This window comes from Schistocerca americana, chromosome 5 (assembly GCF_021461395.2).
Source record: "Schistocerca americana isolate TAMUIC-IGC-003095 chromosome 5, iqSchAmer2.1, whole genome shotgun sequence".
Taxonomy (NCBI): domain Eukaryota; kingdom Metazoa; phylum Arthropoda; class Insecta; order Orthoptera; family Acrididae; genus Schistocerca; species Schistocerca americana.
This window is the reverse complement of record NC_060123.1, coordinates 334,408,999-334,431,092: the sequence shown is the minus strand read 5'-3', so window position 1 is coordinate 334,431,092 and position 22,094 is coordinate 334,408,999. Positions and strand designations below refer to the sequence as shown.

At 40.6% G+C, this 22,094-nt stretch overlaps 1 protein-coding gene across 1 annotated transcript in view; it reads left to right on the top strand.

The window, feature by feature from the left end:
• The window catches only part of LOC124616357 (probable cytochrome P450 6a14), a 72,331-nt gene extending 52,928 nt beyond the window's left edge, over window positions 1–19,403 (top strand). Inside the window, exons 4-5 of the mRNA XM_047144667.1 lie at window positions 11,210–11,461; window positions 19,225–19,403. Of these exons, the coding sequence (XP_047000623.1) occupies window positions 11,210–11,461; window positions 19,225–19,403 (431 nt within the window). The remainder of the gene's footprint in view (window positions 1–11,209; window positions 11,462–19,224) is intronic.
• Window positions 19,404–22,094: the final 2,691 nt, after the last annotated feature.

The window sequence follows — 22,094 nt, the reverse complement described above, 5'->3', positions numbered from 1 at the left end:
TATGCACATTCATTTGTACGACTGTGTCATAATTTCAAAGATCTTTTCGCGAATAAATGGAAACGAAAAATTTTTTGCTATTACAACACAAACACAGTTCATTTTTTGTTTTCTTATCTAACAGAAAATTGGTGAAATGAATATCTGGAAAATACCGTGTTCGTCTGCTAGTATGAAAAATAAAAATAACGTAGTAATAGTTTATAACTGATTATATTAAGGTGCCAAAGGAACTGATTAAATAATAAAAATGGTAGCATCACTACACAGGCCAGAATCTAGGAAAGCGTTCGGAGTAACTGATCAGATTTGAAGGATTTAGCAGAAAACTGAAATTCATTATGAACTGAGGAAAGACTATCTATCACCTTCACGAAATTGATTATTCAAATGTAGTAGCAGCAAGCAGAACCGAGTCAACGGTCTGAGAGCGAACGGTCTTCGTTAAACGAAAGTTACAAAAACAATCACTGTCATTAGGGACTACTCGAAGACACAGGTTTCTCTTCGTAATCGTAGTAATTGAAATACAGTCCTCGCGCAAAACTGCCTCATGCCAGAGCAACTTGAGAAAGAAGGTTGCCACTATACGTCACCAGTAACCATTTATCACGAATAAAAAATTTTGACAAAAGATAGGTCAAATCAATTACCTAAAAGTAAGAAATAAAATAGATTAGAAAAACATTTGATGCACCTTTGAACGATGTTCGAAATCTTGTGTCGAAAGTGAGACTGCATGGTTTACATAATCCACCAGACAAATATCTTCTAGTTCTCTTTAAAATTATATGATTGTAAATTAAACATACAGTTTTAAATTCTCAATGTCCACTTCATTTGCTGTGCATGATTTCGAGCCTCATTTAAAGCCACGTCTTACTTTTGTACAAAGCATTACACTAAACATCTGGCAGACTTTTTCATATTTTTTTTTGAAAGTTTGGTTATAGACAGCTAAATATCACATCAAAATAACTTTTTATGCACAAAATAGTTAAGTCTTGAAAAGATGAACTTTTTGACACTTCATTTACACAGCAGCTTTTTATGAAATATTTCAGTTTTCTCTCAATTAAGGTTTCATTAATCGCTCTGATTACTTGCAAGATTTTATTTTCTTGTTTGTTTGTTTGTGTGTGTGTGTGTGTGTGTGTGTGTAAGCGAAGCCCGGCCGGTGTGGCCGTGTGGTTCTAGGCGCTACAGTCTGGAACCGCGTGACCGCTACGGTCGCAGGTTCGAATCCTTCCTCGGGCATGGATGTGTGTGATGTCCTGAGGTTAGTTAGGTATAAGTAGTTCTAAGTTCTAGGGGACTGATGACCACAGATGACAAGTCCCATAGTGCTCAGAGCCATTTGAACTTTTTTTTTTTTTTTGTAAGCGAAACTAGTCTCACGCTGGTCAGCCTAATACTCCATTTGTCCACATTCCACTCTTCATTCGGCTATGAGAGCTCGGAAAAAATTTTTCCCGTACATCGGTAATACGTTTAATTATCTTGGTTACTTTCAACCATTTAAAACTTTTTTTGCGAAACTAAACCCCACTTTGGTGACTTTCGTAGTTCATTTGTCCATTTTTCAGACTTTCGGCAAAAATCCATTGTGTAATTTGCAGGGGGAGGGGGGGGGGGGGGGCGAAGGCTCGTTTTCCCTCCGCCGAAACAGTTAGTTGACCAGAAATATTGTGACTAGTTAATAAGGAAACGGCTGAGCATAATGAAGCGTAAAATTATAAGGTAAACAGTAATAAGTAACCACTTACAAATCGCTTACAATTATGGAATAACAACTTGTAATGAGAAAAACTATAATGTGAACGCTTATCTGAATTGTGCTCCATAAACATTCACTGGGATTATAGGACGTAATCTTAAAGCTGACGTGAGTAAGAGACGGGCCACCAGCTCTGTATGATAAAATAAGTCGTTCTTTGCCTACGTATACGAACAATGCGAAGTCAAACATAAATCGCTTGGCACTGAAACTAGCTTTTCTTGGATAAGAATCCTGCGTTCGAACTCTTACACCTTTCTTTTTCGAGAATGTTGAAGCTGCGATGGATATGCGAACTGTGTGTCACTGTACTGATTATGATCACGAAACTGTGACAATAAATTGGTGCAGGTGGGCAAATATGCTCAAGTCCGTTAGAAAACATAGCGGGGAACATTATGCAGTAAACGATACAAGCAAACGAAGAAGTGTGTGTCTGTCAACCAATGTTACAAGTGTACATTTTTGCTATTAAAGATATGCTTATCTGTTGCTGACTTGTACAACTTGCGCAAAAACTTTCATACTGTTAATGTGAGTCTATGGATCGTGTAATTCAGATAACAGTGGTGGAAGAATTCATCTACAAGAATATGAATTATTACTTAAGTTTTACGGGTGACCTTCCAGAAGTTTATGGTCGACAGTCTCGTAACTTCGCGTTACTCCGTCTAGCTATTTTACTCATTATCTTGAGCAATTAACCAGTCTTCTTTTTTCAAGTTACAGCCGTCCTTGACTTCCTCGTAGCAAAACTGTATTTTCTTGAGTGGCAGTAAAAACATACTCCATTCACTATGTAAGAACAACTAAATTAGTGCTTTTGCTTGAACAATAATTACTCATCACATTTATAGCTACTTTTTCTGTGACATTATAGCTATTTGTTTCTTCGATGCTTGAAACATCCATAAAATATATTACTGCACCCAGAAATGGCTGTATACCATGTTACTAAGTCAAATAATTTCAATGGATCGTCCTTTAAATTGAACCTTGACTGCCTTTAGCTCATACTACGAATTATACGTTTCGGACCATCAGGTATGAATATTTGCATGTAGTCTACCGTTTGCGAAGGTAAGAGCTAAGAATTTTCTTAAGTGATTATCAAAACAATAAAGCAACGTATAATTGCTTCGCCAACGTTTTAATGAGATGCTAAGGCGCATTCTGGAATTCCTCTTGCTCGATGACAACAGCGCAATAAACACAGCAAGCAATACATTTTTTATGGTATTTTATTGCTCCAAGATGAGTTTTGCGAGGATTTCACAACTCGATAAGATTTGTTCCCTTTCATCATAAGTCTCACGCGCGTTTGTATGTATGTGCATGCAGATTCTCGTTTTGCGTTGTTTACACTATGACTGCTATTGAGCAAGTCACTGAACATCGCAGATAAATATTTACTATATAGACAGGGTAAACTCATGAGACAGCTGATGAGTTTACAAAGACTGTAGAAACTATCCATAATCGTAAGGAAAATACAATAACTGGTGACCTAAATCCTCGTATAGGTTCCAAAACAAACGATTTCATTGGACGAATCCTTGAACACGTAATTACTGACAATGGGGTTATGTTAATTGGGTTGTGCCAGAGACACAGATTCAGAATAGGAAACGGATGATTTAAACATAAAAACATCCTTAAAGATACATAGCCCCCACCAATATGTGGATTAAAATCAGTAATTGATAATATTATCATAAAACAAAATACTTGACAAAAAGTAAGTGATGTAAGAGTTAAGACAGGTGCAGAATGCGGATCGGATCACTATCTACTTATCTCAAAGATTATTCTCCCCTTTAGGAAAGTGCGGCATTAAAAAGCAGAGCAAAATAGTAGTTAAGTCAAACACGATATACTTTGGACAGCCTACGATATGATGTATCAGGTTCCTTTATGAAATCAGACTCGCAAGTAAGTTGTGCAAAAAACAGGACGACTCTGCATGTAGTACGTATGGGAAAGTAAAGAAGCAATTCACTAGGCCGCTAAGGAGGCCTTAGGAGAAAAACAGTAACAATGTACGAGACAAAGTTGAAGCCTGGTGGGACGATACTATCCAGTAAATCGTGGGGGAAATAAGGCAAGCATATCGAAATGCCTGAGCACGAAATTGGATGAGGCTCTTAGAACATGTACTGTGCAGGGATAATATACAATTGTTGTTATGTTACTAACGTGTTCTGAAATCAGAGACAGTCGCTACATGTTCTTCGGGCAAAGTTATCAAAATCACCTTGCTTATGAAGCGAGTACGTAGTTGCTGATGGTGTGCTCTGTAGATACGACACGATATTATGCCTTTCCAGTACAATTTTCTAATCAAATAACATGCTAACAATCATAACGCGCCAACGCACCTGACCATCGAAAGATTCTTAGATAACTTTAAAAGATTCTCAGATAACGTATTAAGTTGTCACTATGTAGGGAGCGATAAAATGTAAGCAATGTTTGGCGTTAGGTTGACTTATCTCTAACAGACTAATGTTTTATTAAACGTACCAAACCATTCAGCGAAGAAAATCAGAAAATAACACATTAATCTATCTCTTTCTGTCTCTATACTATAAGGTGTAGACTTCAGCTTTCCACGTAACACAGATCAATTCAAACTGGTTACATCATCAAAATCCTTATACACCACTAACTCATCTTTCTTAGACTGTTAAATCATACGTTTGTTTTACTAACACATTCCGAAGCCACAAGAGACTGTACACGTCAATGATTAGGCGAAATAATTCTGCTAATAGCTGGAAATTCTCTGTCCTTGGATTTCTGTTCCCAAAACGCTCACAAGCCGCTAATCAGTAAATAACAACCTATCGCTTATGTATTTATTTTTACTTACGATGCACGTAAGGTAAAGGTTCTCCCGTTCCTCGGTGATCGACGGCGTCACTACTCAGAGATATATTTTGCTGTGATATGCCCATAGACTCTGACTTTATTTCTGTATTTGTTTGTTATTAATTTACGTAAATTCCTATTCACATTCCTTTATAAAGCAGAAGTGTTATAAAGATTACTATTATCAGTCACTTTACCTATAATAATAATACCATAACTTCCTTTTATTAATGGTAGATGTAAAATAATACAATAATTCGTGATAATTGACATTCCTCAAACAAAGAATATACATGATATTTTTCGCAAAAAATGTAACATTCGATAACTACTAGTGTATTTAATAAAATATTATTTCCTTATGTTTTATTATTTTACAATTTCTGCTATTCTCTTTATTTCTTTTTCTTTCAAATTTTAAGCTATTTCTTTTCTTCTCTTGGGTGCTTCAGTTAACGTTATGGGGAAGTTACATTGGTTCCAATCAAAGTGCGTGGTCTCCAAATTTATTTTTGATCATCTAGGCTTTATTGAGTTCTCTATTTCAGCAGCACAACGACGATTCGTGTGAACGAGAGCCAGCAAAAGTAAACTCCCTATGAAACGATAGTAATAAAAAAAGGAGTACAAAAAGCCTATGTGCCACCGACATTTTGGGCCTTATGTTATATAAGGAAAACGAAATTTAGCCTCTTTAGTTGTTGGCTCTGTGTGGGCTCACTATTATGTCCTATTTTAATTGCAACTCGTCATTTAAAGTTAGCGGTATTAGTAGCGTTGTCACGTGTTTACTCCAATGGTGCCAGTTTGGTATGGCTTTCGGATTACTGAGAAAGTCACAACGATTAACGGGCAGCTTCCGCTGTAATAACACCATTCTAGAATTCACTATAAAAATATTAGTGTCTGTAAATTAATTCAGTGAGTTTGAGCCCTCTGCTCAGTGAGAATTCAATAGTCTGTCTGTTCATAATTACGGCAATAGCACTGTTACCTCTTTGTATGCCAATACATCCGACAAAATCGCAATCACTCACCTTCGGAGTGTGCTGATCACCGAATTACATATATATATCCGCATGTCAGGAAAACCCAAATTGTTTGGAGTTCACAAACAGGCTCTAGTTAACGTGCAGAGAACCAGCCAGTAGGACGACTAATTGTAGAGCAACTTAAACACCAGTTATCAATGTCTGGTCTAGATAGAGCATTTACTGCACATCGTAGTAAACTGTCAATCATTTCCTACAACCCGTTAAACTTACATTCACGTACACAGACTTTCCGTTGATCTTGACTTAATAACAACGATCAGAATTCAGTGCACCGTAGAACAACCACTGATAGAGTATTAACCTTCGACATACTAAAATCCTCGAAACACAACTGTAAACTCACTCAAAAGCTATTCTTATGAATCGAGTACTTAAACTGTGACTATCGATACGACAGCTCACCCGGTAGTCCTTCAGCCGTAACGCCACCTTGTATAAGCTCTTATATTCAACCGAACCGCTCAAGATCCAGTGCCCCACTGGCCATAGCCCCATCTTAAAACCAACTGGGAATCATTCAGCAAACAAACGTACAGCGCTACCATTATTTTCAACAATCAGTTCATTAAATTCTACAGCCGTCGGCTCTTGCTTTTGTGGCCATCACCTGTTAGATGTAATCTTTGCCACAGACTGGTACTGCTGGCGACGAGCTGAATCGCACCGTCTTTGGTCGCTCGCCTGCTGGTACTGGCGGTAAATCTCACGGCACCCAGGCTAAAACATTTTTAAAAAACAAGCACATGTAAGAAAACCTTAAACTAACATGTATATCAGTTCTCCAACGTATCTCTATGAACTGACCAAGATGCTAATACAACAAGATAAGCCGAATTAATTTTCTGGATGACAGTTAAAACTTTTCTGTACTTTTTGACCTGTCATAAACGTATCAGAAAAAGAAAAACAGCGTCCATCAAAAAGTAAACAAAATAAACCTGGGTATTGGCAAAAATTAAGTGACGAAGTAGAAAATTATGAACGCAGTACATGAACCAAAAACGCCTGGAAAATACTCAGCGATGAGAACGCAAAAAAGAGATCGGGCTGGTACCAGCACAATATGTGTGGATCGTTAGGTGCTGTTTTATCAGGGACTGTTGTAAGATTTTATTATGAAAGCTGTAGGATACTCGAGCAGGAAAGTGAGTGATCCAAGAGATGCCAGCAATAAGTCGTTATGAAGCAGCAATGCAGTCAAACTTCAGACTGGTAAATCCCTGGGACCAGGCAGTGCAAATACTACCTGGTAAGCTTATAAAAGTTGCATCCACAGTTTTTTGTTAGATTATGGCAAGCGTCTTTGATAAATGTTTAAAAGGCGATCACATTAGTCATGAATTTAAAAAAAAAACTTAGTTTACTTCAAGTATATGAAAAAATGATCGAAGAGAATCTAATAATTAAACGTATTAGTGTGGTGCCTTTAGTAAGCACACTGTATGGCAGATACCTAAAGAAACAGATAAAGGGACAAGTAGTAGAAACAAAAGAGCAAACTGGGGTTTCGATCTGAACTCTCCTGCACTGATGGAATACTTCCTTTACCAAATTTAATTGAGAGTAGATTGGCTGGAAATCAGAAAATCCACTTGATATTAGTGGATCTACACCAGGCATACAACATGATCCAGCTAAGTAACTTGTGGGAGAGAATGTTAATGATATCTGTAAGACTAATGTATTAGTTGTGAAAGAGTTTTATACAGGACGCATCAGTTGTGTAAAGATGGATAAACAGGTATCCGCTGTATTTACAATCACAAAAGGACTCCAACAAGAATGTGCTTTAGCCCCTATTCTGTTCAAAATCCGTATGGAACAACCATTACAAGTATGGAAACGTAAGTACTTCGATATGAGAATTTCAGGTGGAACAGAAACATTGTGTACATTACTTTCTGCGGATGACCTGGTGGTTATTGCAACAGATGTTGAAGATTCGGAACATATGTTCCGAAAAGTCAAAACTGAATATCTTGCAGTAGTAGAGTATGAGACAGAGAATTTGGAAAGTGATTTAAAGATAAAAGAAAGTAAAGTTTTTCAATACCTTAGGGTTTCATTGTCTGTTAATGGAAAACAACCAGAAAAAATTTAAAAAAATGAAGTTGGAGAAGGCAAAAAGACAATACCACAGCTAAATTCTGCCTTATAGAGAAAAGTAACAATTAAAACCAAAAAAGTAATATATTATACAATTGGGGCAAATACTGCGACGTATGAATGAAAGGGATAAGCAGAGGGTTCTTGCAATAGAAATGGACTACTGGAGGAGGAGTAGCGGAGTATCAAGATTCGATTACGTAACAAAAGTAGAAAAGTGAAGAAAAACGGAAGTTGATAAGACTATTATAGACACAATTGGAACAAAAAGGCAACTTTGGTATGCGCGTCTAGAAAAGACGGATGGCAGAAGATAGCCGAAACGAATGTGGCAGTGGATAATTCTGGTAGAGGAAAGGGTAGTAATGCAGCAAGAACATGGAAACACTTTGTAGATGAAGCAATGCAAGATAAAATCTGCAATATGGAGACTGGATGAACAAGAAACAATGAAAAACGGGAAGCGAGAAACGGCGACAACTGAAAGGTTTAGGGAAGGGAACGTCTGGAAAAGAGGTGACGTTGTTCTCGCAACAACCTGTAGGGTACGTTTAGAGAACCGGAAAGACAGAGAATCGGTAATATTGGTAGAAATTACCCTGCACCACTCACTGAAAAGTGGCTTACGGAGTATCCAGAGAGATTTAGCTAAATGGGAACAAACTATACGAAAAGACCCCTGATTTGCATAATATGCAAAGGAGGTGATATGGCCATATGGCGGGAAATGCGTTCCACTGGAGGTATACACACTTGAAGATGAAAGATTTTTGACAGTTTACGTTTCTGTGATTGAAATCAAGCTTAACAACACACCTTCAAATGGGCATGTTCTGTCTGCACCAATGTTTTAGCTCGACGCTCAAGAGGGCAGTGAACTGGAGCACCATCATTATTAGTCGACAATTTGGCAAGGTGTCGAACATCATTCGGGAATTAACTGACTGAAAGATACCGTTTATGAATTGCCCAAGCTGTTTTTCATATTTTCCCTGACTTCGTGTTGCGTATCACATGCACATTGTTGGTGCTTACTTGTACATAAGACGGAATGCCAATAGTATGATCTGCAGTGCACATGTCAGCTGACTTTGTATGACTGGTAGGAGGGGGGCAGGAGGTGGTGCGGGGTATTGGTAGAGGTGATACGGAAAAACAGAATGGCGTAGAGAGGCTATTATGAGGGGCGTTCCATTAATAATGCAACGCATTTTTTCTGAAATCAGATTGGTTTTGTTCAGAATTCCGATACACCATATTATTCCCTATTCTTATGGCTACAAAACCGTATTTCTCAACACAATCCCCGTTCATTTTGACAGACTTATGCCACCTCAAAAGTAGGGCATACGGGCATGTATGCCCGATTGGCACCACTTTGCTGGTTGACGTCGGAGCGAACGTCTTGAAGGATCAATAATCTCCTCATTATCCACGTACTGCTTTCCGCGGAGTGCTTTTTTTCATAGGGCCAGACAGATGGAAGTCGGAAGGTGCGAGATCCGGGCAAAATGGTGGATGAGGAAGAGTAGTCCAATGAACTTTTGTGACCTCCTCTCGGGCGCACAGACTTGTGTACGTCGTTCAAAAAATGGCGCTGAGCACTATGTGACTCAACTTCTGAGGTCATTAGTCCCCTAGAACTTAGAACTAGTTAAACCTAACTAACCTAAGGACATCACAAACATCCATGCCCGAGGCAGGATTCGAACCTGCGACCGTAGCATTCGCTCGGTTCCGGACTGTGCGCCTAGAGCCGCTAGACCACCGCGGCCGGCCATTAATGAATTTACTTATGTACAACATTTAATAGGTAATGAGTTTTAATAAGATAGAGATAAATATGTTGTGACATAGCAAATCACCTTGTTGCATCACGCATGATATGTTTTCTCTTTGTAAGAACAAAAACTTCCGTGTTGCTCGAGAGCGCGATCAAGTAGTCGTCGAGTGCGGATCTGCTGTAACTTTCATGAATGGGCATAGAATTGTCAATTTACAACCCGGAGTTGATTTAAAAATTATTCTAGGAAACCACGGCCCGACTTTGGTGCAAACAAATCGCGCGGGAAATCTCAAATATCGGTGCGGAGTTTAATATACGCGGCTGGATATCGGGCGTTATCGTCGCGTGTGTGATTCAGAAGCATTAACCGCAATTTACAGACATTAACTTGACAATAACTATCAAAGACTTATGTGAGTGCCATAATAATCGTCTTAATGCTTAAAGCAAGCGAGAAGCGATTTACTGTCGGGAAACGATAAATATTAATCATTGCATAGTCACCTGGTTGATACGTTGCGTAGCAACTCATAAACGGACAGTGATGGAAGTACTGAAACGATCTTTTAAGTATCAGTGACCACCACATACACATCAGAAACTAATTACTCTAACTGTGAGTGACTTCTGGATTGGATGAGTTTTTTTTTTTTATTATTTCAGATAATTGGTATTAATAAACTTCGATCTTGGTCGAAACTTCATCAGTGGTGTCCCGCTCATTCGGTTTAGTAGAACGATAGATAGTGCTAGATACGCTACTATTTATATATAGTTGTAAAATATAAGGGGGCACATACCTTTTCTTCTTTTGAGAAATGGTCGTACTTCAGTCATCAGTCTTCTCAAACCAGAGGCACGAGTGACGCTCCCTCACAGCACTACGATATAGTGAACTAACACACACGTGCCTTCTTCTCACTATATTTCTGTATTGAAAACACTGAGATACAGCCGCGGTACAAAGAAGGAAGAAAGAAGGGGAAAGATCAGCGAAAGAAACGGAGCAAAGTGAGAAGGGGAGGTCACAAAACCTTTGAGTACCCAAACTAGTAGACGAGCGTGTCGACACTATCAACGGAGTAGTCAAGTTGAGCGGCGAGGTGTTTGGTTGTGACCCGTCGAGTACCTCGAATGAGAGTATCCACGCGTTCCAGCAGGGCAGGAGTCACAACAATGTCCGGTCGGTAGTCATGCAGGAGATCGGACAGATTTGCGCGATGTTGCTGCGATGATGACAGATGCCTCGCCCGACGACTCACCGTGCATTTGTTCGCTGCTAGGTCTCCGTAGACAACCTGCAAGCGCCTACGAATATCTGCGATATTATGGTTTTCCTCCAAAAGAAATTCAATGATAGCTCTCTATTTGCAAAGTACTTTCATTCCAAGTGCTACGTATAGCACCGCCAACTATCGGAACTTGATGAAACTATGCGGGCTCTAACCGGAATATTCCACGATGTCCTAGAAATTCCGCATTGTTTTAACCGAAACTGGGCGAGAAAAACATGTGTCGGATTACTTAGTGAACACTCCTCGCACAATGTAGTACTAAAACATCAAATTCTAGCTACGTTGCTGGGTAATCTGAGGCAATCGCTGTGGTTTTCAGAGACGCTGCGGAAGTATCCTCCGGTGCCGCTGCTGAACCGCGAGGTGACGCAGCCGTACAGCGTGCCGGGCACCGACTGGACGCTGGAGAAGGGCGTCGCCGTCTTCTTCCCTGTGATGGCGATGCAGTACGACCCGCAGTACTTCCCGCACCCGGAACGCTTCGATCCAGAGCGCTTCTCGGAAGAAGAGAAGAGCAAAAGGCCCAGCTGCGTGTATCTGCCGTTTGGCGATGGACCACGAGCTTGTATCGGTAAGTTCCTAATCTTAGCGAAATATACTCTTTTTCACTCATTTTTTCAACCGAACGTCTACTGTCTGTAAAATAAATACACCGGGAAAGTTAGTCACTATTAGAACACGCCATCTGCCCTTGACAATGGCATCAATTCGGCGAGAGAGAAAGTCCACGAGTTTCTATAGATCTTCTGTTTTCAGCATAAGTCACTCACGCCTGGTGATTAAACCCGGTAGATCTAATGTCTCTTTCTGCTATAAGTTATATGAGGATTCTATTAAGTTCGTGAAGTTAACTTTCGTAAAGCTATCTTTCATAAAACCTCGTAAGAAACAATTACAAATAAGCGATGTTATATTTGCAGGTTGCTAAATTAAACTTTAAATTCTGATTGAAAACGAGCGGCAGGCTCCCTACAGATAATATCAAATGCGTTAGCGTAATAAAATTTATGCAAAGAGGCACCTGGCCTATAGTAAATTGTATCCATGAAAATAGTCACTTAATGATAAAATAAATCTTGTGATTTGATGCTAATTAATTTTGATAGTATTTTTAAATAAATTCTTCTGCTCCGGCTGCGTCGCATTCCCTGTGGAAATAAAAAAGTTTGAATGCGCCGCGTAATGGCGGCCAACTTTCTCAGTCAAAGATGATCCTAGCTAGCTCCGCAGCAGCTGCAAAAAATGCTACACAAACTCTTGCGTTATAACAAATGTGGCGTGGGTTCCTTAAATGATTACTCTGCACTCCAGATTAGTTTATTATATTCTCGTAACTCTTTTACACATCAATTATGTTCTAGTAATTAAACTAGAGGAAGAGGAAAGTTATCGCAATACAATCGTACCTTCTGCACTCAAACAATAGCTAAGAAACAAGAAAACATCAGAAGACGACTAAGTTCATTGTCTTCCAGTCCTTTTATAATATAACAAAGATTATAGTGTTCAGTTCTTTAGTTCACACATATGATGTTATATCACGGAGAATAATGTCTTTCTTCTATTATAAGACTCGATAAATTGTCTTTAAAGTTAATTTCGTCACTTTGTCCGTATCACAATTAGGCATTAAAGTTCACACAACATTACGCATGTATAGTTCTTTTGTCGTTATTTATATTGTTCATGTTAAATATATGAAAAGGGACAGTATATAGAGTGTAGGGAAGGCTATTACCGCTGAAAGAACCGGTTTTCGGTTATACAGTTTTTTCCCCGCCTGTTTAACCTGACTGTTAAAACCGCTCAAAATAATCGGTTTCTCAAATAAATGTTTTCGGTTTTTTATAATTTATTTTTTGCAAAAAAAAAATGTGGAAATCAAACAGAGATTGAAAAATTTTGACTCTCTGTTTCAAGATACATAGAATCAAAATATTAAATTTAATAGGAGAATAAAAGATAACTTAATCCGTCCACCGTTTGCTGCTTTTCTCCAAAAGTGGTAAGCGGCTGAATACTATTAAAAAATCACCAGTATTCTCCTATTGACTGTAATATTTCGAAACTCTGCTCCAAAATCATGTTTTAATCAGGTGTCATACCTCCATTTGCCCATTAAGAATAGTCGGTCCCAAAAGGTTAAAATTAGATTGAAGAATTCTTTATTTTGTGTTAATTTGCCCGTTTTGAAGAGCTACAAGCTGATAAGGGTATATTGTGTAGACACAAGCAGCAGATGACCTACTTTCCCTTTTTATTGTGTGCTATGAATGAACTGCTGTTAAGTTTTTAATTTACTACTATCACCATTGTTTCCTTCATCTTGTATTATTTCATAGAAATGACAGACTCTTACAAGGAAGTGAAGCGTTGTACTTCATCGCCACGCCACTTCGTAAAAATATTTCCAGGCTAGTGTTGGTGGTATTCTACAAAACAACGGAGAGCTCTTGACGACAGCAAGAAATCACTGCACGTACACGCATGCCTTAAGCCAGGACACGCGGCAATAGCGACTTTACTGTCTCAGCATTGCTGTACCAATTCTCATGCCCTGTGCTTGTTGCTCGTTTCTGTCGGCATTGTCATTAAAGTAGCACTGATTGCTTTTCCTATTTTCTATAATAATGGAACGTTTCAAACCAATGGAAATTTTACAAATACAAGTTACTCGTTTTAAAAACAAAAAAATTAGCAACGCTGCTATAGCTAATTGATGTTTCGGGTTTTCCACTGTTACTAGCAAAAAAAAAAAAAAAAAAAAAAAATTTTATAACCGAGACGAAGCAAATACCGAAAATACCAGTTATTCAGAACTGAAATACCGGTATCGGTTTGAACCGACCGGCTTTTCCCACCACCAGTAGAGTTATCAAACTACGACTGTTACGTCTTATCCGCTGTTTCAGACCGTCCTAGATATTCGCTATGGGACGAAAACTGGGTGATTTAGCGAATCACTCGAGGTGCCGTAGGATGCTTGAGTGTCTTACAAACCATGAACACATGCGTGCAGCTCTGTGAACTGGGCTATTGTCGTCTTGGAAGGCGAGTGTGTCCTTAGAACATTATGTATGAAAACGTAGAGAAAAGGTAACATTTGTTCACTGAGAGTGTTGAAAGACGCACCCTGGTTCATGTTCGCTGTAACGTGAACGAGTCATGGTACGAAAAACATTTTCCAAATGTCACGAAACCACCTCAGACCTGAACTGCACCACACACGCACCGCGGGTTGAAACGTCTCACTGGGCCTTCGCTGCGTTCGATGCCTTGCGTCATTTCAAAACAGACAAAATAGTGAACCCTCGACCCTCACTACACGCCTTCAGTCATCTACAGAACTGTTTGCCCACTGAAGACGTGCAGCTTTATTTGGCGCTATGAGCAATGGGCTTTAGTCAGTTACCCGTCTCCAAATGTTCACTGCATGCCGTTCCCTCCGCAGTGATTGCTCGGAAACTGGTTGGGAGAGGGCTGCATTCACTGAAAGGAGCAGTTTCTAACGAGTTTGAAATCGATTGTCATCGGAAGAGCATGACACACGTTTTCCTGTCGGTTAGCATATGTTGCCGACCTCTGTTCCTACGCTGAGTTACGTGCTTGCGACTGATACGCTATTCCTTGTATACACGATGGATAGCCCGCGATAATACGCTAAAAACGGCACGGCACGTCCAAACACGATAGCAGTTTTACGAGGTGTGTGAAGTGATGAGACTGATTTTTTATCTTCCAAAGTTTTTATCCCTTTTTTTTCAAACAACAACATCGTCCCCTTCAATAGCTTCGGCAGCTATACACCGGGGGAAACGTTTTTCACAGTCTTGGCAGCAACGCTGAAAGGCTTCAACTGGTAGGGCCTCCATATCGGTCAAGTTCTTTTCAATGTTCTCCAGAGTTCCAAAATATCGTCCTTTTAAGACATCTTTCAATTTTAGGAAAATACGAAAGTCACGAAGACTCAGATCAGGTAAACAGGGGTATGTGGAAGAGCAGCAATGTCTTTTGAGGTCAAAAATTCCGTGACGGAAGTGGCCTTGTGAAATCGGGTGTCGTCATGACACAGTATCTACTTGCCTGCAATGTCTGGTCTCACGCGATTCACTCTTTTCCTGAACCTTTTAAGGACATCTTTGTAATACACTTGATTGACAGTTTATCATTGAGGAACAAATTCTTTATGCACGATACCAGTACTGTGAAAAAAAGGAAATCAGCATTGTTCAGATATTTAATTTGCTTATTTCAGCTTTCTTCGGTCGAGGTGACGTCTCAGTGAGCCACTCCTCATCTTGCCACTTGCCTCAGGATCGTACTCAACAATTCAGGATTCATCACTTGTGAACACGCGCCTGAACTATTCGAGGTCATTGGCAATCCTCTCTAGAATGCACACGTTTCTTCGATTGTCCTTTTGCTCAGTTACTAGGTCTCTCGGCACCATTTTGGCACAAACCTTTCGAATGTGCAAAACGTCGGTCAAAATTTGATGTAAGGTGAAAGTGTTTAAGTTCAAGACGTCACACATCATCCTCATTGTTAAACGTCTGTCCGATCTCGCAAGAGCACGCACACGTTCGATGTTAAGTTGAAGGTCTCCCTGAGCGAAGTTCATCGTCAACGTGTTTTCGGCCTTCCAGAAATGATTTGTGCCAGCGAAAAACTTGTGCTCTTCATAAGGAATGTTCCCCATAGGCCTGTTTCAACTTTTAGAAGGTGACACTCGCGGATTCACCAAGTGTAACACAAAATTTGACGGCCTAACGTTGCTCTAAATTCCGCAGTTTCAGTTTCGTAACACACAACGAAAACACAAGTTCTTTGATGGAGATCTCAAAAATCACGTGATGGCTGTACGGAACTGAAATTCGAACTGTGTATCTGGAAGAGATGAACACAGGTCTACACATGTAGAATAACACAGCATTGCCAGATCGCTCACAGTGTTTCCAGTCTCATTGCTTTTCTCACACGCTTCGTATATTCCGTTATGCAGCGTTTTCACGTCGATGCATCTTCTTACGCTGGTTCCACATAACCGAGTCTCACAATCTCGCTTCCCCCGACAAACACGCATTACATCATTGACACAACTTACGTAAGCGGTATTAGTCGCGCAAATAAAGTTGACACTTGGCGCGCTGGCTGATGGGAGCGACAGTAAACGGGAAATGTCTTTACAGTCGCTCCCATCAGCTACCGCGCCGAATGTCAACTTTGTTTGCGCTTATAATAGAAAGTAGCAGTGGCAGAATAATACCAGTTCTACATCATCTGCAGCGCTCCAAAACAAGTATGCTATTTTAGTGCGGCGAGTAATATTTTATCTGGGGAGCTTATGCACAATTTTAATTTGCCTAACATGAATTAATCTTGCAGTTAAAGTGAGACATGTGACAATATTGCTTTGTATGCGTATGCTCTATAAATGTCGCCTTTCAAGTCCCATGCCTTGTATTTTATCATGTCATAGTTCCTTTAAATGGGCCATTGTCGAGCAATGTCGAGTATAAAGCCCGAGGTCCGTGCTTAGAACCGACTGACGCTAGGATTTTTTCCTAGCAGCTGACTTCGCTTTGGCAATGCGTTTTTTATGTGGCAAACTGAAGTTGTGCGGTGGTTCGGGTATTCCATTCCTTACTGTTGATCACTCCCTAATGGATGAAACCCTAACGGACTGGTTGAGCCGGTTTTCAAGTCTGATGAACATCCAATAAGACTGTGTTTTGTAACGTATTGTCATATTCCAACGAAACTTAGTTCCAGTACAATACCTTAACAATTATATAAGTTCACCTATATTCATTATCGAGAGAACCGCAGTGTAACACAGTCATCTTGTGGGCAACTGAGCGTGACGGCTCAAAGCAGTACCTGGCACTTTCTAGTCAAAGATGTGTCTGAATCTTGTATTTGTTGGAGGGAAAACTCCCAGATTCTCTTATTTGCTTGATAAGCACTACAGAAATCGTCTTATTTTTCAAATAGTTTTATTGCGCAGTATATTGGATAGAATTTATTTAGAAGCAGCATTGATTATTGATACTGCAAAGTCAAAGCTGTGTTCGAGTTTTTATGGACAAAAGGAAGGTAGAGGTTGGAAATCGATGCGGAATAGGGGCTACTTGCCTCGGGCAGTAACAAGGGACCCACTAAGCTTGGCGTCCCGTACGTGGGACGGATCTCCGTCAACAGTGGTACATATTCAACACCCTGTGAGAGGCTGCCCAGGTCGCTGGCGTAGAGTCTGGCCACCAGGAACTCTACGTCACCACCTCTCCTACCATCAATGGCCTAACATTAACGATGAAAAAATCTTTCACTAGCAGCATTTCGATAGTCTACCTCTGAGTCACGCACCAACGCACGTGCGGACATTACCGACCTCCACTGCTAGGGAAACCTGTTAATGACGGACAGGCTAATGCCTGTCATTTCATTCCCTTTTTTATAGTTACTGGAAAGCATATTTTCATTCGTTTTTGGCCGTTACTCTATATCTGCATTTATTTGCTGGAGAGATTTCGTTTTGGAGTAAGTCTACTTTATCGGCACGTCAGTAACAGAGCAATTCAGTTTCTTCAGAAGCTGTAAGTAGGCTGTTTAAGTTTTTATATTGGTAACGCCACGTAAAGAAGAGAATAGAAACTTTTGAAATGTGGTGCTACAGAAGAATGCTGAAGATTAGATGGGTAGATCACATAACTAATGATGAAGTATTGGATAGAATTGGGGAGGAGTACGTAGCACAACTTGACAAAAAGAAGGGACCGGTTAGTAGGACATGTTCTGAGGCACCAAGGGATCGCAAATTTAGCATTGGAGGGCAGCGTGAAGCGGAAAAATCGTAGAGGGAGACCAAGAGATGAATACACTAATCAGATTCAGAAGGATGTGGGTTGCAGTAAGTACTGGGAGATGAAGAAGCTTGCAGAGGGTAGGGTAGCATGGAGAGCTGCATCAAACCAGTCTCAGGACTGAAGACCACAACAACAACAACAACGCCACGTAGCGCTCTGTATGAAAATCACTGGCTGTGCTGTGTGCAGTCTGTGGCTGGTTAGCATTGTTGTTTGCTATTGTAGTGTTGGGCAGCTGGATGTGAACAGCGCGTAGCGCTGCGCAGTTGGAGGTGAGCCGCCAGCAGTGGTGGATGTGGGGAGAGAGATGGCGGAAATCTGAGAGCGGATGATCTGGACGTGTGTCCATCAGAGACAATACATTTGTATGTCATGATCTGCTATATATATTATGACTTTTGAACACTATTAAGGTAAATACATTGTTTGTTCTCTATCAAAATCTTTCATTTGCTAACTATGCCTATCAGTAGTTAGTGCCTTCAGTAGTTAGAATCTTTTATTTACCGGCAGTAGTGGCGCTCGCTGTGTTGCAGTAGTTCGAGTAACGAAGATTTTTGTGAGGTAAGTGATTTGTGAAACGTATAGGTTAATGTTAGTCAGGGCCATTCTTTTGTAGGGATTATTGAAAGTCAGATTGTGTTGCGCTAAAAATATTGTGTGTCAGTATAGTATTGATCAGAATAAGTAAAGAGAGTAATGTCTGAGTATGTTCAGTTTTGCTCAGCTGTTTGAAAAGAAAGCGCTAGGACAAACTGAACGTAAATTTCTTCAGTCTTTTCGGCACATATTATGAAGGAAAAACTATAGATTGAATAGGCAGTTCGTCGTGTCAGACGTTTCTCAAATATCGATAGCATCGGCGTACCTGATGATAGCTCATTTGAATTAGAAATTGGTCAACCATGACGAACCGGCCGTTCATCCGAGAACTTTTCCTTCATGAAACAACCATTTTTAAAGGTATTTGTGGTGTGACTATGACAACGTTTAATTAACAGTTGACATAATGTGTGACTGCGTTCACTGATATATAAACCCAATTAAGCATAATTTCAAACCCCCAATACTAATTCACTAATGCTCAGAATTCCGAGAACCTTCTGTGCAAGGGCGTCACTACGACAGAATAGACAAACTAGTTAAAAAAAGAAATAAAAATGATATTAGTATAAAAAATGTGTTAGTTGAAGTGTGGAGAGTTCAAAGAGCGATGCTGGATCAGACTAATGTCACCATCAGCCAATTTAAGCTGGGATAGTGCTTAATTTCCTAAAGTTTATTGCACGTAGTTTACTCCACATTAAATTGTTAATTATGCCTGAATCAAAATAAAAAAGTTCATGTAAATATGTGTGTGTGTGTGTGTGTGAGAGAGAGAGAGAGAGAGAGAGAACAAGCGTGTTAGGCTGATTCCAGCACACTGGTGTATTTTTAAGTTTTTTAAGTGTATCTCTGTCTTTTACAGGTATGCGTTTCGGCATCATGCAGACAAAAATCGGCCTGGTTAGCCTGCTTAGTCAGCTGAACATCGAGCCTCGAGCCGGCATGGTTAAGGAGCTCACTATGAATCCACGTTCGTTCATCCTGAACCCGGTGTCTGGGATTCAGCTGCGTTACACCGCAAGAGCTAAACAGAATAAATGACAACAGAAGCGTTCTTAGGACCTAATCATCTGAAAAAAACTTCTACTAAAATAAACTATTCGCTGCAGTCTTCTCTTTGCGACAGTATTTGCTTAGACGCAGGTGTCCGTGCAATCACGATTCGGTGCCTCTCCACTTGGTCCTGCCTATATTAACGGCTTGACAGGTACTCTCGCATAACACGACTTCCTGGGCTTTCTGTTACAACTGCAAGCGAAATGATTCTTTGAATGAGTCGGTGGGTAGGAAACATTTCATTTGTTTTTCTTCTTTGTATATGATTGGTCTGTCATGACGTATCATGCTCTTGTCATTTGTGAGTTAATTATGTAATGTGTGTAAATAATTACTTTATTCATTGAATAAACGCTACTGTACAGGAAATTCTCAAGTAGCACTCTCTAAACAGTCATGTGGTCAACGTTACTTGGTGCAGCTAATTGTCTTACGCCGATACTATGGTTGTCGTCAACTACACGAAAAAGTTCCTCCTCCATTTGAGGTGTTCTCGTCCTTTTAGTCCTTCTAGTCCTCCCCCAGTCACGAGTAGTAGGTTTCAACGTTGCATTCTTGCTAAGACGCCGATAACTTGCTTCAGACGTACTGCTATCGTTGCAAAGTCGTTCTGGAAATCTCTCCAGATACCGACGTTGAGCGCCATGGCTATTTCCACCTTCTAATCCGTACAGCAATGGGCATCTGCTAGCTTCGCATTCGTGTACACTTCCATTGCACTGTACCGGAATACACGTCCGTGATGAACAGCAAACAGCTGATTCTTCGTGCTTGCACAGTCCATGATGAACACTGAAGAGTTGATGCTAGTAGAGTATCGATGTTAACTGCATATCAGCACAAGCAACGTCACATGTTAACATTACCTTCGTTCCACTGGCGTAACAAACACTGCTGGTGGACCTAAGAATGACAATTGACTATACATTCCAAATCAACGTAATCAAAAGGGTATTTCGAACATTCCAGCAAAAAGAGTTCGTTTCTGCGTGTTTCCAACGGTTAATGCGAGTAGTAGGAGAAGCAGAAAATGAGCTCCAACATGGAAATAAAGCGCTTCCGGACCGATGCACATTTAACCCTTTTTATTCCACTAGTCGTGAGAACGTTTCCTGAAAGTTTGGCCAGATCTTTCTGCTGCACCCTGTATAAGGGACGTGAAGTGTCAGATCCCGAGAGATGTAAAGGACACTGTGCGGCCGCATATACTTGTGAGACAGCTTTATCAGCACCTGAATGAATTTGGAACGGACCTTACTGTTGGTCTCCATTTGGACAGCTGGTTGTATCGTGCAATATCCAGATATTTGGGGCTTTCGGATGTGAAAGTAGGTCGATGTTGGACTGCACGAGAATGTGAGAGCATCTCTCATCGTGAAGGTTCCAATCGACCACGACTGAGCGCAACAACAGAGGACGCAGTATTGAGCACCAGGTGCACTGCAGCCCCTTCACATCTGCCCCAGCCATCGGATAACAGGTAATGGATCCCGTGCAAACATTCTGTGCCAACTCGCACCATCGGTCGGAGACTTGCAGCAAGCGGACTAGGGAATTACCATCCTGTGCATAGCCTGCCGTTAACACCACAACACGAAGGCTGCATTCAGAGTGGTGGCAATACCTGCAATCATGAATTGATGAACGGCGTCGCATTTTCAGCGATAAACGTAGTCCTGCACTGCCCCCGATGGCCATTGTCGGCGCGTATGTCGACGAGCTGCGAAGAAATCCCATTCTTCGAACTTTTTGGAGAGGCACAGCGATGTTACTATTGCATTACTGTGTGGATAGCCATCGTTTATGACTTTAGGTCACGGCTGGTAGTGAATGGTGGAACTCTGACGGCACAACAGTACGTCACAGATATTTTGCGTCCTCACGTGTTACCTCTCAGGTGATAGTATGGTAGGGTAACTTTTCAATAGGGCAATGCTCGTGCATACATAGCACGTGTTTCTGTCACCTGTCTACCTGATACTGAGGTACTTCCGTGTCCAGCAACATCGCCAAACTGCCCTGATAGAACACGTATGGGACCAACTTATCCGTCAATTGCGTCCATGTCAGTATCCAGGATGTAAGATCCATTTACAGAAGTAGTGGGTCAGGAGGGGATACAACGGTTTTGTGACACCCGTCCCATACGAATCACAGCATGCATCCTAGCCAGAGGCCGCATAACGTCACACTGGAACTTCCAAGTTCTTTGTAAATTTGACTCGATTTTCTAATCATTGAAATAGTTTCACATAATCTCTCAACCTGTGAAGTTTAATTTCGTTTTCTCTTCCCCTGTTGGGTGCTTCATGTGTACGTCAGGCAGTGCACAGTACGGATGGACTCTAGGTGTCTTCGTGACCGAATTTTCGTTTATTTATCTGATTGCACTAAATCCTATACAGGACCCACTGTGGGACAAATACCATACACTGTTCAGGGCACACAAAACTACCTGGGCCGTCGACAGTTGCCAGACCAACATCAGTAAATATGCATGTCTTGACACCCGTGGGTATGGCGAAATCCGCTAATGCTCGTTGATGTATAACTGAAGTATGTGGAAAGGAGAACATCAAGCCCATAACGCGGTTAAATGCACATTCAGTGGTCAGCTTGTAAGACGTGTTTGAACTATTGCGTTAACTTAAAAAAAGTGCTGCTAGGGTAGGAAAG